Raw genomic sequence first — 18,762 nt, 5'->3', positions numbered from 1 at the left:
CCTGTACTGCTCACTCTTACAGCAAGAAGCTTTGTACCAAAATTCATAATGATCAGTTAATTTAGGAGAAAATCCTATACACATAAGAAACGTTATTATTTCATGTATCCACATAAAATTTTATAAGGAGATATATTTTATGCATCGATTTTCAGTATTTTACTTCAACAGTGCTGAATACTTGAGTAGAGCTAGGCAGTAAGTCATGAACATATATATATGACAATTAAGCTACACAGAATTTTCCATGTTTCATTCTCACAAGTATGAAATAGAAAATTCTGTGTAGCTAAATTGCTATATATATATGTTCATAACTTATATATATACTAGCAGACTCCTGGCATTGCTCGATCGTAAGATACGCTAAATATGATATTTTAATTTATGCAGATTACATATTTATTATTATAGAGACAATTCTCTATCGATTATTATATTGAACCTAAGATATGGTAGTGAGATCAGAGCTAAAAAAAAATACATATATGTCTTTGGTACCATTAGCTAGAATCGAGACCAATGATACTATGCTCCAACCTTATTTCTTAGCCACTGAGTCATGCCTATACACACATACACATATATATACACACTGCTGATCAAAAATTTAAGACCACTTAAAAATATTTAAAAAGAAACCATTTTTTGAAGGATTGACTTTAAACTCTTCCGACTAATACTACAATCTAAAAGGTTATGAAAACAAAAAGGTACATTCCAAAAATTTTATTTAAAAATTTACATTTTTATTAAATTAGGCATATGATCAAAATTATAAGAGCAAGTGTATAAATTGTTAGATTTATGGTAATTCTAATTTTTTAGTTCAGTTAGAGATTGGCAATCACTGTGTAAAGGTGTTACCATGCCTAAAACAAAAAAACTGACCGAAGTTGAGTGCTCTCGAATTTTAGGATTTTATAAGCAAGGTTTGTTACACCCAGCGATAGTAGCTAAGGTAAATCGCAGTAAAACTGTTATTTGCAACTTTCTAAAGAACACTGAGAATTATGGAAAAGCAAAATCCTTTGGTAGGTCCCCCCAAATTTCTCCTGCATTGAGTAGGAGAATCAGACGGGTTGTTATGAATGACAGAGGACTTTCTTCTAGTCAAATTAAGTCGGTTACAGATGCTGAATGCAGTCCAATAAAGATCAGACGACACTTACAACAAAAAGGCATGGTAAATAAAAAGCATAAACAAATTCCTCAATTGCTTCCACGTCACAAAGTGGACCGCTTAAGATTTGGTTGTGGATACCAAACCTGGGACATTGAGAAGTGGAAGAAAGTCCTGTTTTCTGATGAGAAAAAAATCAATTTAGATGATCCTGATGGCTTCCAGCGATAGTGGCATGACAAAAACATGCCCCTTGAAATTTTTTCCACATGTCATAGTGGTGGAGGGTCCGTAATAGTATGGAGTGCCTTTTCTTAAAGAGGGACGATGGAGCTCCAGGTGGTGCAAAGTCGTCAGACAGCAGCTAGTTATGTTAACATGTTACAAAAAGCATGGGGATGAATGATTATTCCAACAGGATAATGCTGCAATCCATACTGCAAGACGGACCTTGAGCTTTCCACAAGAAAATGGAGTCCAGCTCTTGGGACATCTTGCATGCTCACCGGACTTGAACCCAATTGAAAATGTTTGGGGATAGATGACAAGAGAGGTTTATCGAAATGGAAAGCAATATTCAACAAAAAATAAACTTCATGAAGCCATCTTCAAAAACTGGAGCAGGATCCTCCATACCTTAATGGAAACCCTTATTTCTAGCATGCCCCAAAGAATTTTTGAAGTCATCAAAAGCAGTGGAGGTAGAACTCATTATTAAGTTTGATTGTTGAATGTTTTCATACACTTTTCATATACTTTTTGTACAATTTAATAGAATTTTTGTCTCAGGTCTTATAATTTTGATCATGTGTAAAAAGCCTAATTTAATAAAAATGTAAATTTAAAAAATAAATCTTTGGAATGTAGCTTTTTGTTTCCATAACCTTTTAGATTGTAATATTGGTAACCTTAAGTCGGAAGAGTTTAAAATCTATCCTTAAAAAAGTTAAAAAAAAAAAAAAAAAAAAGATTTTAAGTGGTCTTAAATTTTTTATCAGTAGTGTGTGTGTGTGTGTGTGTGTGTGTGTGTGTGTGTGTGTGCGTGTGTGTGCGTGTGTGTGTGTATATGTATATATATATATATATATATATATATATTTCAATTATCATTATTTTAAATAATTTCATTATTAAAATTATATAATTTTTTATTACTTTTATTATTATTATAATAGTTATTAGTAATATATACATATATATCTCCTTTAAAATATTTTTGTCTTTATTATATTTAATCGTTTTATCTTTATGATAATGATTATAATTAGTACTATTACTAAATTCATTACATTTTATTAATTTTTAATTACTGTTCAATATAGTTACAACCTTTACTACTACTCATTACTGCTGGTAGCCACTTTGCAACATTGCTTCCATTAGCTGTGATGCTACTGTTTCTTATTTAATAGTAATATTATCTTATTATTCTTTTTATTTTAATTTTATTAATGACACTGGTTTTCCAAAATTTTAATTTTAATTTATAAAATAAATACCAATTTTATCTTTATATTTCATTTCCATTAATCACTTCATTTTAATTTTTATTATAATATTTACCTTAGTTTTTATTATTATTATCATTATTATCATCATTTTTATTATCATTATTTTTATTATTATTATTATTACTACTACTACTGATTGTCGCCATTGTTGATATTATCATTTTTAATATGGCTATGTTTTTATCACTTTTAAATTTAGCCTTCTTTTCTTATTGAAGTTAGGATTGTTTGACCTTGTAATGTTTTTTAGCATGCATAGCATCATGCCTCTCCTGCTTTCTAGACGACTTCCGACTTCTGCTGTAGGGTTATGCCTACACATTTGCAAATCCAATTTAAATTGACCTAATTTTCAAATATAAAGTCTGCTCTTACCATTTGTCGCTAGACCAATGATGGGAGCAGTTCGGTTGGTAATATTTAACTGACTGAATATCAACATTGCGATTGTGAAGCATTTTCGACAACTGCAAGATGAATTTTATATGTCTTTAAGTTACAATGAACTTCTTTTATGATCGGATTATTTCTCACTCTGAAATTACGTTTACAATCGGATTATTTTTCATTCTAAAACTCAATTGCGCGTTCCACTAACTTTAAACTTTTGACTATTTTTATTTATTTTTTTTATTTTTCCTTCACTTTTTGGAGTTGAGTCTTCATGTGCTCTGGAGCTTCTACTCCTGGTTTGTTTTTTCCCCATTTTCTCCCTATATCTTTCAATAAATACATTTATTTATTAGGATTAAATTCGATATTTCGATATATAATAGAATCAGAATATCGAATTTAATTTTAATAAATAAATGTATTTATTTATTGAAAGGAATCCTGCACTTGTGGCTTTTAAACTGTTGAATTATGAATCCTAATATCAATAGTGCTTACTATAAACAATGGATTTTATGACTTAATACATACGCACCGACCAGCGCCTCGCACTGCTTTGGACATTTAAACCTCATACTTCACTGACATCTGAAAACGTGGTCAGCATTATCAACATAGCACGTGAAAGAAACAAAAAATTAACTATTTTCTTTATGAAAATTCTGGTGTGGATCTAAATATCGAATTTAATTTTAATAAATAAAGGTTTTTATTTATTCAAAGAAATTTTCCTCTTGTTTGGCTTTTAAATTGTTAAAATTTTATTTTTATCCCAAATATCAGAGTATCAATTCTGAAAAGAAAAATAAAGTATAAAAAATATAATTTAAGAAGTTTTCTAACGCATATATCTAAACTCTTAGTGAAGAGTTGTTTTGAAGTGTGCTGTTTTTAGTGAAAGCGAATGTGAAATGTTCATTAAGTATTTTGGAATAATCGGATTTCATACATCATTTTTATTCCTTGAAAAAATAGTACATGTTGAATCAGGTGGTAGTGATAATAGATAAATAGTAGTAAGTAAAAAAAAACAATGGGGGGGGGGAGTCAGTTGTTCCTGATAAAATGTAATGAATATTGAGCAAAAAAAAAAAAATTAATTCATAAGTTCTAAAAATATGCATCCAGTCTTTAGGCTAATTGCATTGCAGAATAGATTAGCATATGAATGTTTTGGTTATTAAGTTATGTCTGGATGCAAACAGGAAAAATTGATTTTATGATAGAGATGAGTTATAAAATTCTTAATCCTGTATCATTTCATTTGGTATGTCCGATAAGATTTAGTATGTTTCATCAATGAAGTCGTTTATAATTGAAACCAATTTTACATACACTTTATAAATCGCTTTTGTTCTTGAGAATTTTACACCCATTCCAAATTTTATTATGTTAATTTTTGCCAATAATGACTTATCATTGCTATATGTATTTTTTTTTTCCTTATGATGATTAGGAATCACTGGTTAAAAAACATAATTTTAATGATTTTATATTTTAATAAAAAATTATGGTTATATGAGATATAAAAAGCGTGATTTTTACTCATTTCACAAAAAATTAACAAAAATTTTACTTCTTTTACATTTGTCAGAAGACATAATTTTTTTACTGATTTTATATTTCAATAAAAAATTTGAAAAAAAAAGCAAAATGACTATTACTGTCAGTGTCGATATTATTTTAATAAAGTTATTATTTAGTTATAACATGTTTGAAATGTAAATTTGCCAAAACAAATATATAATATCAGATATACACTATATTTATGTTTTAAAGTCAGGATTAATTCGAATAAAAGAATGTCTTACCATTAATCTGCTTTTCAGTGATGACCACCTAAAACGATAATCAAAAACATTGTCAGCAATTAAAGGAAATTTTTAATGGTAACAAGAACAAATATTTTAATAATATATTCAAAGCTGAAAAGAAAAAAAATCATTTTGCAATCGCAGTCGAGACGATGGAGTTCATCATGTTCTTATATGGCTGTTAATGTGTATACACGCCACCTCTACACAAAGTGAAAAGCAGGAGGACTGACCTGATCTCCCACATACATGCAGCGCGTTGGTAATTCTACTGATACTGACCAAGCTCAGTATTACTTAACTTCAATGATGTGACAAGATTGTATTGTATAAAGTATACTACTTATCATGAGAAGCATTATGCTCTCGGTTGGCTTCAATAAAAAGTAGGGCAATATTGGCAGCTGGTTTGGCTGCCCTATATCAAACGTTACAATCTTCAAAGGAAGAAAATGAAAAAATAAATAAATAAAAATAAGGATGATGATGATGATATTTTTGGTTTATATGTGACTGTAATACAGGAAAACAGGTATTTTATTGCAGAATACCATTAAAAATTATTCATAATTTATTTTTACTAAAAGCATGATTTAGGAGAGGAAAACTATTAAAAACACTAATTTATTGGAAGTTTTATCTTAAATATGAAATGATGCAATCTAAATAACTACAAAAATTTGGCAGGTAAAATCTTATATATAACTAGTGGGGATACCCGGCGTTGCCCGGGTGAGGTGTTGGTTTGGGAGGGGGGTGTAAATCAAAACAAAATGGACAATAAAGAAGAAGCGAACGATGTTAAATATTATAACAATAACAACAACAACAAAAAAAAGAAAACAGCGAACATTATTACCAAAAAAAAAAAAATAATAAAATAATAATAATGTACCCATGGATTCAAAAACTACTGAGTTAAGTTTTATGGAATCTGGAGTTTAAATAATAGACCTAAACAGAAGTGTAATAATGAGCTATGTTTCATATATTTTTAAGGGGAGCAAAGGGACAGAATCCATTTTTTGACAATAGATGTATCCATAAAATGTTATTGCTATTCTTTATTATTCCATGTGCTGTTATCCCCACCAACCTGAACAACGTTGGGTAACCTTGCTGGATTGTAAATAATAATTATAACATAAACCCTGTAAATAGGTAGTGACTTGACATCTAGTGTAGGTGGCAGAAAATGATAAAGAGAACTCCAGTGCCTTGTTCTGTAATCTAAGTCCACGTGTGTAGGAAGAAAAGTAACTCCCTGTCTTTTGTTTGGGAAGAAGCCAAGTCTAAATTGTATTTGGCAACGGGCCAAACTTGTTGAACGCATCAACTTCTCTTCTGTTAATATACTATATACCATTTCTAGTTGTTACAGAAGGCAGTAAAAGAAAATCGTATGTGAACTGGATGAAGATGAGTAGCGAATTCCATCAGTCAGGAACTAAGTACAAATGCTACAAAAATCATATATTCATTTTTTTAATTATTTCTTGTATATAACTAGTTGTATTTATCCAGCGTTGCCCAGGTGAAGTGTAACAAAGTGCGGACCCAAATACATACAAAATGAAAAATGACTTAACCGTAAGAATAAAGAAAAAGACCATAAAAAAGAATGCATGTAACAGACAGGAGAGCAGGTTCGAAACGACATTTGAGAGGACAGATGTCAAAGATGATCATATTAGAGACATGGATGACGCTTGAGAGCATGTTCAAAATTACATTTGAGAGGACAGAGGTTAGAGAGAAGAAGCACAATCACGTTTTATTTAGAAAAGTATCTGGAAATAAATGTGGTTTTTACAAATATAAAGGAATTGAATTATTATTTGTCCTATGTTCCTTGCGAGGTAGACTACATACAATATGTTGGGTCTACGTGTGTAGAACGTTAAAGTTCTTAGAGAAAAATAATTCCAAATATAGTCATGTTTATAATATTTTTAAGTATAAAAAAGATCGTTTTAGTTTTCTCTTATTTTATTTTTGATTAAATAAAATTAGACATCTGATAGATATTTTAATCTGTTACAGTTTATAAAAAATACTTTGACATTGTCAATAATCAATTAATCTACAAAAAAGAATAGAAATATATAAATTGTTTTTAGGAAGACAAGACTGGCAACAAGAGTTTAAAAAATATGCATACAATTAGCAGCTGAAGGATCACGGGAGATAATTATGAAAAAGTTTAACGACCACTTCATGTTTGTCATCAAGGCAAATGGTTCATAGAGTGAAATTGACTGAATAAGCCACAAACTGATCCAAATTGGATGAATAAATAAAAATTGAATATACTGTGTTATTGCTTCATAGATAATAATAAAAATATTCTCCATACGCTATATATATAATGTGTGTGTGTGTAATCCTGAGTGAATATAAAAATGTATAATTATTTATAAAATAGTCAAAATTGTTACAAATAATAAGCTCAATGAAGATGCATTATCACGTTCAGAGCATATTTACTGTGAAATTACATTCCAGTTATCACAAAAAAATCAGTCCACAATCATGATTTTTTTTATTATATATGTGGATATATAGGCGAATTTTTATATTTATCTTTTCCATAAGTGTCTTACATGTGTTTCATTGTGTGTGTGTGTGTGTGTGTGTGTGTGTATATATATATATATATATATATATATATATATATATGACTCTTTCCATCCTGTCTCTACTTGAATTCATCGTTTTTTCTTTATTAATTTATTTTTTCTTATTCTTTTCTTAGATCATTTCTCTATTGTAATTCTACTTTTTCCCCTACTGTACTTTTAGACTGTCATTATCATCTCCTTTAATAATCTCTATTATATTTCAACCCTTATATTTGTCATTTCTTATCTAAATGTTTTGTAAGCCAGTTTTATTTGTATACCTTTATATTTTTATAATGCCGGCCTTCTCCTTTTCTGATGAGAAGCATTTAGCTTAAAAATGCCATAGCTTAAAAAGGTTGTTTTTCCACTTTCTTCACATTTTATTCTTTGTTAATATGATGATTTAATAAAGTTCTATGTAAATCTTATTATTCATCTTTTTAGTTTAATTTATGAATTGCTCCTCTTAACCGGATAGAGCTTTTACTAACTTGATAAGCTTGCTATATTAAAGATAATATAATCTTTTGGGTTATATATATATATATATATATATATATATATATATATATATATATATATATAAATAAATGTCTGCCCCTTTAAGAACTGGGTTCTTATTGTTGAGCACTTTATGTTGAAATGAATATCGGTCACTTGGCCCACGTGTGTAGATCATGATGTTAAAATCATTTGATCACTTTAGACCTACTTGAATAACATTTATACTTCATAAATTTTGATTTCAACTATATTCTCGCCGTGATTCAGCCAGCCAAGGGGTATGCTCCTCGTTAATGAAGTCAGATATAGCTTCGTAGCTGGGTTCAAATCCCTCAACTGGCGGTAATCGTGACTTTCTACACTGATAATTCCAAAAACGATGAAACCCTGGTGTCTGTAGGTATTAAAAATAATTATAGTAATAATTATATATATGTATACATATCGCTGATAAATATAGTTTTTTTTTTTTATCTAAAAACGAAAAACAACAAAAATTAACGTTTAAGTTTCATGAGCCTTAGTCTTAAAGCTTAAATTTGCACTAAATAAAGAAATGCTTTATTAAAATACTAGCGGGGCTACCCAGCGTTAAGCAATGAGAAAATTTAAGTTGATTTTGAATATAATTGTTATTGTTATTCTTTGGAGAGAGGAATTTTTTGTCTATATATCATTTGCTATTTCGAGCAAAAGAATATTTTACCTGCCCTAGGAAGGCTATTACATATCTATGAAATAATTGTACCTTTCCTAGGACAGGTAATTTACAGAATGTATATAAAATAATTTTACCTTTTTGGGACGGGTAATTTATAACACATATTCAAAAGATATTTACCTACCTTCGGACGGGTAATTTATATACATATATGAAACAATTTAACATACTCTCAACAGGTATTGTACAACATATATGAAATAATTTCTCTTACAATCAAGGCTACCATAATTTTAAGAAAAATGAAATAATTTTTAGAAGATAGATTATTAGGATTTCCAAATTAATACATAAATACATTGTGTTGGTTTATGAGATCGCAACCCTTGCTTCACCATAAATTTCAACATTACTGCGTTTCTTTCCTTCCTCATTATCGGCACTATTATTGTAAGAAAAATGATGTCATTTTTGGAAGATGTCTCAACAGGATTTTAAAATTAATGCATAAATACATTGACACAATTAAGTGATTAGACAACCCTTGCTTCATTATCAAATTCCACATTATTCTGTTTCATTTTTTCACCACTACCGACAACAATTTTTTTGGAAAAAAGACGTCATTTTTATAAGATTACTCAGCAGGCTTTACAAACAAATAAACAAATATGTTGAAAAGCTTAGTGATTAGGCAACCCTTGCTTCGCTACAAAATTTCACATTACTATGTTCTTTCCCTTCCTACTAATAACACCATCATTTAAAGTGAAATGATATGATTTCTTGACCATAACTCAGCAGGTTTTCCAAATAATTACATAAATGCATTGACACAAATGATCATTAGGCAACTTTTACTTACCACAATTTTCAATATTAATGTAGTTCTCCACGCTTCCTACCACAACCACCACCAACACATTAGTAAGAGAAATGATGCCATTTCCGGAATATGATTCCATAGTTATTCCATATTTTTGGAATATGACATTGTGGGAGATTTCATAGTGACCCCAAAATGGACATTATTTCCTCCAGCCCCATTCCAAAAGTGAAGATTTGTAAATTGCTAGAGAACTGCAGAGGAGCACGTTAAAAAGCAACATAATAATGTGTCTTTCTACACACCACTGCAACTGTGACGTTATTTCCCGAAGTTAACATTGAAAATTCAGAAAAATATTAACCACTTACAGAAACTGATAAATTGTCTAGGCCGATTATTTCATTACAAACAAACCAATCAATTAACTCACATTTCATCATTTTTCATAATTCTTGGATATGTTACTAATTTTGACAATCATTTTTCATAATTTTAACCCACATTATGCCCCCCCTGCTGTCTTACGACAATAATAACTTTGGTATATTGCGTGGGCCGATTAATTCATTACAAATGCATGAATTTCATAATTCTTAGATATATTACTAATTTCGACATTTTTATAATTCTTTCCCACATTATGCGCCCCCACCTTACGAAAATAATAACTTTGATATAGTGTCCGGGTTTATTATTTTGTTACAAACACAAATCAACTAACTCACATTTCATTATTTTTCATAATTCTTGGATATGTTACTAATTTCGACAATAATTTTTTATAATTTAAACCAACATTATCACATTCCCCCTTACTAACATAATAACTTTGATATATTGTCTGGGTTGATTTTTTAATTACAAACAGACCAATCAACTCACATTTCATCATTTTACATAATTTTTGGATATGTTACTAATTTCAACAATCATTTTTCATAATTTTTACTCACATCATCGCCATATTAAAATGGTTTTCTAAATAATAACTTTATTATTTAAGCACAGTCCGTATTCTGTATGTCAGTTTCTTATTTAATAAATTGTTAGGTGAAAGTACAAATAGTTTTTAAAACTTCCCCATATTAAGATTGGCTTTCTAAATAACGCTAATATTTCAGTACGTCCTTATTCTGTATATCAGTTTTTTTATTTATAAAACTGTTAGATGAAAGATACCTTCCTTTCTCTATATTAAGAATGGCTTTCTAAATAATAACAGCACGGTTCATATCCTGTGTGCCATTTTTCAATTTTTAAATTGTTAGATGAAAGTACAGAATAGTTAAAAACATACACTCCCCATATTAATAATGGCTTTCTGAATAATTACGCTATTATTTCAGCATGGTCCGTATTCTGAATGTCAGTTTCCCTCCCTCTCTTTTAAAAATATATATGAAATAAAGTAAGTTTGAAATCGTAAATTGCTTCAACCATTTCCAGGACTGATTCTATTTCACCCCATCACTTTAAAATAGATATAATATAAAGAAAATTTGAGATCGTAAACTGCTTCAGCCATTTCCGGGACTGACTCTATATCACCCACCTCTCTTAAAATCAATATGGAATAAAGGAATATTGAGATCCTAAACACAACCTCAGCCATTTATGTGGCTGACTTCATATGCTCCCTGTCCCTTATAAATATATGTAAAATAAAATAATTTTGAGATCATAAACTGCTTCAGCCGTTTCCAGGCCTGACTCCGTATCCTCACTCCCCCCTTTCTTTAAAATATATATAAAATAAAGCATTTTAGAGATTGTAAACTGCTTAAGCCATTTCCGAAATTAACTCCATATCCCCGCCTCCATTCTTAAAATATATTGCGTCGATTATTTTGTATCTTTGCTTTGTTTTATTTTTTAAGGAGGAGATAATGCCTGGTAGAAAACTATATTGCGCTTACTTGGCCTTTTTGCTAAGATCAAAGTGTAGTATCTGTTCTGGTGCAGCATTTCGGCGACCTCATCCCCCCCTCCATTTGTTTTTAAAGCGGAGATAATGCCTGATGAAAACAACTTGGTTGCTTGGTCTTCATGACTGCGACAATTATTTTAAATTCTTAGGAGAAGGTAAAGAATAGTAAAAAACATACCCTACCCATATTAAGAATGGCTTTCTAAATAATAACGCTTCAACACTGTCCGTATTTCAGTTTCTTTAATAATTTGTTAGGTGAAAGTACAGAATAGTTTATAAAATATCTTTCTCTCTCCATATTAAGAATGGCTCTCTAAATGTTATTATTTCAGCAAGGTTTGTATTCCGTATATTATTTTCCACCCCTTCCATCTTAAAAATATATATGAAATAAATATGAGATCGTAAACTAAAAGATATATAGACTTATAAATTCAAAGCCGCGAGTAAAATTTACGTTTTATTTCATTCTTTTTTATTAATACACAAAAAAAAAAAAAAAAAAAAGAGTTGGCGTTATTAGCTAGAATTTAAATAAAAACATCTAGCGTTCCAGCCTAATGCTGTGTTCTCTATTTAGTGTGCGCATGCGTATGACCGCAAAAAATGTCTGCTCGGTGTTAATGTATATATTGTACAGGTAAATTTGCCGATGTCTATAAGCGTTATTTATGCATGTAAACAAAAATAGTATTCGCTATAAACCATCCTTGGTTAATGAATATTATTTCCTGAAAACTTCAGTGTTATGTGACCAGTAGTTTATGAGTTTACCTGTTAGATATTTACACATACATGTACTGTTTTATTTATATAGAAGATAGATTAAAAAAGAAAAAGGTTACCATAAGTAATACAGATTATCAGTGATTATCTTTATAAATCTGGATATTTGTAGATTATTTTTTACATTTTATATTTACAAAAATAACTTAGAAACAAGCGAAAATAATGTTTTCCCTTTGTTTCATTAGAGGTAAATGAAAATTTTAAATTAATTTCAAGGAAGTAGTTTTCATTAACAAATTATCATTTGCAAGTTGATCCAAAATATGTTTAATTTATTCCAAGGAATATAAGCACTTGTTTCAAATGTGCAATATCAGAATGATAATAAAGAGTATGTTTTAGTATTTACATCCTACGACTAAAAGAGCATTATTAGATCATATTGTCTTTACTTGAAAGAGTCAAATAAAAGCTTTCTAAACGAGAAAAAAGTTTCATCAGAGAAAACAACTTCTAGAAAGAAAGAAATCAAATTTTCTTGGAAAGTGTTAATTAGCATTTAAAGAAGAAATAAGTGTAGTTTTCAAAAAGAAAGCCGGCAGATGTAAAGATAAAACCAAGAAACGGATGGAATGAGAAAACTGCCATATTCTTAAACAATACTGAACATTGCATGAAATGGATTTGTTGGCTTGTTTGAAAGTCTTCCAAAAAATCTTCTTTTGCAGGCTATTTCATATATAACTGAGACATTCTCATAGACATTTTTTTCTATTGGGATACCTTGAAAAAATGACAATGAAAGCATATTAATAAGTTTCATTCAAAACGTTTCTTAGTACGAATAAGAAATGGATGTTCAGTGAAGGGGGAGGGGGCTGACTAATTAGAAGGAAAGGCTTTCAAAATTTTAAATCTAAGATCATAGAACATTCATGGTGATTTAGTTCTTGTCAAAAAGTAACCATATTTTCTTATTTGTCGATTCAGGTTGATTGCTTTTAAGAACAGAACACATTTTTGATTAAAGTGGGTGGCACACACAAACACACAAATTGGTGCTCAGTAACCAGTACTACTTATGAACGTGTCTTGTTTGACTAACAATTGGTGCAACAAGGGCCACTCCTCAAGATCAAGCAACCTTTCTAATCATACACAGCAAACTTCTCAAGAACTAAATGAACAATGGTGTTCCCTACATCACAGTATAATTGAAACTTAGCCAAAATATATACTACGTATGATTTTGGCATAATGATGGCAATGAAGTGTTATACTTGTACAATATAAGAATTGAACTTCCACTGTGATTAATAATAATAAAACAAATACTTAAAATTAAGATAAATGGGGCAAACTAGTCCGAAGACAGTAAGATCAAATACTAAGTTATATAATCTCTTTAATAAGCATACTCAAGAGAATAAAAGCATACACACACATACGTCATCAATAGACATTGTTTTGCTGTATCACAGCTTTTCAGTGTAGCTAGACCAGGACCCATTCAAAGCCTGGAATCGAACCAACAACCATTTATTTATTAGTCAGTAGCTCTAAGCACCAGGTCACGGAGACAGACGTCACTAGTAAATGACATCTATGATACCGTTATACAAACATTGACCGCCACTCCCACAATACTCTATTTGTTTATTTACAAAAAGTTTTGCATTACGCTAAAGTAGTAGTTGGCAATATCATTCAACAACAGTGCTCAACCTGAAAAGCAAGGCTTCTATATATAAGTGATGATAAATATATAGTGAATAAATGACAAAAAAACTATATTCCAAATTTCATGATCTTGACTATCTTACAATTTATTCCTTTAATTCAGTTAATATTTACAATTCTTAACAGTATCTGTTTCGTAGTGCAAAATCAATCACTTAATTATATCAATCAGTGAATCTATTATGCCCTTAACTCATCAGAAGAAATAGCAACAATCAATCCGTCAAGTGAACTGAATTATGTATGGTTCCAATTCAAATCAATAAATTATTTAATATAACCGTAACGGTCAATCGTTTTCTTTAGTTTAGTTTCGTATATGCAAACATGTATAATAGTTTATAATTATTGATGTTATTTTCATAAGTATGCATAGATTAATTAGAATCAATAAATTCAATAATTATTAAATACAACATTTTGGTAGAATATTCATAAATTAATAGAGAATGTTAGTACGAATAGTTGGGTTTAGTGACTTTATTTTTAAATTAAAAATGGCGTAATGGAAACATATTAAAGGTATTTGCAGCATCTCTTCCAATTTTCGGATTTTAATCATGTCAAATCACACTTTATTTCCTTTTGACGAATTGATTGTTACTATTTCTTCTGGTGAGTTAAGGGCATAATAGATTCACTGATTGATATAATTATTAAGTGATTGATTTTGTGCTGCGAAACAGATAGTGGCAAGAATTGTAAATGTTAACTGAATTAAAGGAATAAATTGTAAAATAGTCAACATCATGAAATTTGGAATATAGTTTTTTGTCATTTATTCACTATATTGCTCTGTAATTACATTGATCTTCTTAAATAAGGATTGGTATATATTATAAGAAAATATATTTCTACAGAAATATATATGCACATATAGTCACGGCTCTAAAACTAAGGAATGAGGTTGTATGTATTTTTTTATGGCCCGTTCTTTTATGGATCTTTGGTCAGTTAAAATTGTTTTTTTTGGATCAAAATTGAAAAATCGTTAAACATTTTGTACATTCATCTTAGTTTATTTTTAATTTTTAATTACTTTATATATGTGTCACATTGGTACAGTTGTAACGTCACCAGCTTTGAATGCTACAGTTTTGCTTTCGATTCTAGCTGATAGCACCTAAATACTTTTATTTTATTTTTTAAATCACAACTATAATAATATATACGAAATCTGGACAAATTAAAATATCATATTTTAGCATATTTTATCCCCCCCCCCTCCGCTAGTAAATAATAAAATATATATGCAACATTTATTACTTTAAAATATTGTGTGTATGTATATATAGGGGTTGTAGCATCATAGTTAAACAGTTGATCTGAGAGCCAAACTAACCCCAGATTTGGAATCAACAGCTTCAATGTTTTTATCGATGTCAGAAATTCTTTAAAATTTTTAAAATTCATTATTCAAAATTAAAAGAATACAAACACGAGAAAGAATTGTTGTCACATTTTTAGCTTTCTTGTTTTAGTTTAATGTTTTCGATTATTATTCAACCAAATTATATATGTATAATGGTCATTTATACTTTTCCCATCAAATCATTGGACGTGGGTCATTCCAAAAGTAAAGCCTCCTATTATTTAACTCCAAAATTAAAACGTTGAAGAGCTACGTAAACGGGAGTAGTACCATTAAACCTTTTGTACTCCAAAATTTATTTTTCTACATAGTCATCACCTTCTCAATGCATTTTTGCCAACTATTTTCGATGGCTCTATTATAAAAGTCCATAGAGCGCCTTGTTACTCACATCTCTTGCCACTCAAAAATCAACAAACTTATCTCCTAACTGTGCTGACATCAATGATGCATCTCCGCTTCTGAGCACGTTCATGACAGAGGTTGCTTTCTTAGAGTCTCACACTGCTAATATCTGCAACAGAGATGAAACTTTGAAGTCATGAATGTATAAGTTCAGTCATCATAACAATGCAATTTGCAATCCCCTCTGATCTATTTGGGCGGAATAAAATAGGAGTCATTATTTTGGGAACGTCTCTCGTATGCATTTGACATGTTTACTTTCGAGAGAAAACATTTACAAAACATATCTAAGAACACTGCCAGACATATAAATTAGCTTTGTGTGAAATTTGCAAAAGATAGGCTCCGCCATTTCGGAAGCTGTGAAGAAGGAACTCCCCCCCCCCACACACACAGTGACTTTTATATAATAGTAGAGATTAAAAATAAATAAAATATACTTAATAAATGTTCACAAATACATTTTTTTATTTTAATATTTCACATTTTTGTTTATTTACTAGCGGTTGGCACCCAACCTTGCCCAGTTGTAAAATATCTATCCATCCATAGCCTTGAGCCTCTAACTTTGTAGATGCTTTTGTAGCGACTGAGTTCTTTTTACGGGGTGAGGGTGCTGGCCCCACGCCCAACCTTCCCAGAAGGTACGTACAACGCCTAGCCTTTCCAAATGGTCACCCATCTGGTATTGGCCAGGCTCAATGTTGCTTAACTTCGGTGATCTGGCGAGAATCGGTGTGTCAACGTGATTGTGCTGTACCAGTCGTAAAATATGCTTAAATATATTTTTGTTCCTGCAGCTTTCGTATTTATTATTACAGTGCCAATTATCTACTGAATATTATATATATAGTACTGATTTCAAAAGTTTTAAAAAATGACTTTGGTGCCATCAGCTAGAATCAAAAGCAAAACATTTAATGCTCCAACTGCGTTCCTTCAGCTATGTTCGCTACCGTTTGAGCAAACTCGAAAGTTTTAAAATTAAATCACTTTTAGCTATAATTACTTTACGCAAACTAATAGAAATGTCAGCAAGTTGAAATGAACATCATGCATTTTAACTTGCTGACTTCTGAACACGTTATTCATCCATCCAAACAAAGATTTTACTTAGTATAAGCGATTCTTAGAGCATGACTACTATTTTCTGTTAATTTCAGTGTTATATACATACATCTACTATTTTAATTTTGTAGATTTCAAACAATCGAACTATTTTACATCTATGTGGCGAGGTGAAATAGATTAAGTTTGTATCCTTACATCGAACTCATTTAAATAGTTTTAAAAAAATGAGGTATTTTTGTTGGATCAATGGCTGTATAAATAAAGCATTTGCCTTCAGTTCCAATATTTACACCATCATGGGTTCGAATCTCAAACAAGCGATTGTTTTTTTCTTTTTTTTTTTTTTTTTTTTTTTTTGCTACAGTATTCGAGCTATTTCCAAATATATAACACTAATATCGATCATCATCATAAAATGTAATGAAAAAAATTTTTTTTAATAAAAACATGGATGAAAAATCCTTAATAGATGTTCTTCAAATCTTAGTTATAAAATTGAGAAACATAGGCTGATTGTATATCATACAAAATACATTTACTTTTTGCATCAGGGATTTTAATATTTGTTAGAAATAAATATATTCCTTCAATATAAGCTGCAAAGTAAAATAAAATTATAAAATATAAATAAAATAATAATTTGCCGCTTATGCTAATTTTTATGAATAATTAAAAGGACTCTTTTATTGGTTAAAATTAAGTTGTCTTTTGTGCTTGTATTAATAAAGCAGACGTTTTTTAGTCAACCTAAAAAAATTATTTCAGCAAGAAAACTCTTTCTAAAGGAAAGACCGTACTTAAAAAAAGTGTCACTATTACCAACGTTTTTGAAAATGAAGAATTCAAGAAGAACTTAAAATAGAAAAGAGAAGCTAAGAATTGATTTAATTGTACTTTATTTGAATATATATATATATATATATATATATATATATATATATATATATTATAATAATTATTAAATACCTACAGACACTAGTGTTGCATCCTTTCGGGAATCATCAGTGCAGGGTGTCACGATTAACACCAGTGTGTGTGTGTATATATATATATATATATATATATATATATAGTAGAACCCCGGGATACGGTGGTCCTAGGATATGTTTTTTTTTTTTTTTTTTTTTTTGTGTTACAATGTGGAATATGATGTTTTCCAGTCCCGTGTTACGGTATTTGTTCCGCCTTACGGTGTTATTTATAATGTTGTGTATTATATACTGTACTGTATTTTGTTACTAATTTTTAATGTCGTATCCCGGGGTTCTACTTATATATGTATGTATAATTGCTTTAAGTATGTGCAATAATTTGACTTGGCTAAGAGTTCCTTTTTACGAAAGTGTTCAAAAAATGAAGTGCTAAAGTTTAAGCTATTCTTATTTAAAATACTTTCCCTAACATATTAGAAACCTAAAAAAAAAAAAAAATACAATCGTAACGATAAATGATGATTAATCTAGATAGATTCTATCATTACATTTTGAAATGAACACAAATGTTTTTTTTTCTCGTTATAAATGATCTGAAAATTCTTCAGCAAGAGAACTTCCAACATATTTTCATGATAACATCATTTTCCAAACACCTACTTTCAATTTCTCTCGAAGTAAAATAAATATAGATAACTATTTATATGCAAGGGTAGAAGGGTGGGATCTAAATTTTGCTACAAGATTAGAATTTGTTGTTGCAAACAAATCTTTTTATTTACATGCCAAAATGTGAAAATAATAAAGAGTTCTTTATAGACGTGTATTTAGCTTTAAAATAAGCAAAAATAACTTATTTATGAGCTTAATTTCCTTTGGTTTTGTAAACATAACATTTGAATTTTTGCTTCAAAAATGTCTAAAGTTAATGTTAAGATTGTTATTGATCTATTAAAACATGAAAACAAAAATGTAAAATAATTTATTTCTAACCATTAATTCCCAAATATTCTTTGCAAATTTTGTATCAATTCTGTATCAATTGCCTAATTATATCCGATCTTATAATTAACAACAATATCCAGCTCAGGACGGGTAAAATTAATTTCCCAAACAAAATAGTT

At 29.6% G+C, this 18,762-nt stretch overlaps 1 protein-coding gene across 4 annotated transcripts in view; it reads right to left on the bottom strand.

Annotated features, from left to right (window-relative positions):
- The window catches only part of LOC145293097 (troponin C), a 199,487-nt gene that overhangs the window by 35,959 nt on the left and 144,766 nt on the right, over positions 1-18,762 (bottom strand). For all 4 annotated transcript variants that reach the window (XM_080139470.1, XM_080139472.1, XM_080139473.1 and 1 more), the window contains exon 2: positions 4,839-4,866. In XM_080139470.1, coding sequence (XP_079995596.1) covers positions 4,839-4,866 — 28 coding nt within the window. The remainder of the gene's footprint in view (positions 1-4,838; positions 4,867-18,762) is intronic.

The sequence above is a fragment of the Euprymna scolopes genome, chromosome 14, assembly GCF_053919585.1.
Source record: "Euprymna scolopes isolate OS-2025 chromosome 14, ASM5391958v1, whole genome shotgun sequence".
NCBI lineage: Eukaryota > Metazoa > Mollusca > Cephalopoda > Sepiida > Sepiolidae > Euprymna > Euprymna scolopes.
The sequence above is the reverse complement of the archived record's forward strand: the minus strand, read 5'-3'. Positions and strand labels throughout refer to the sequence as shown.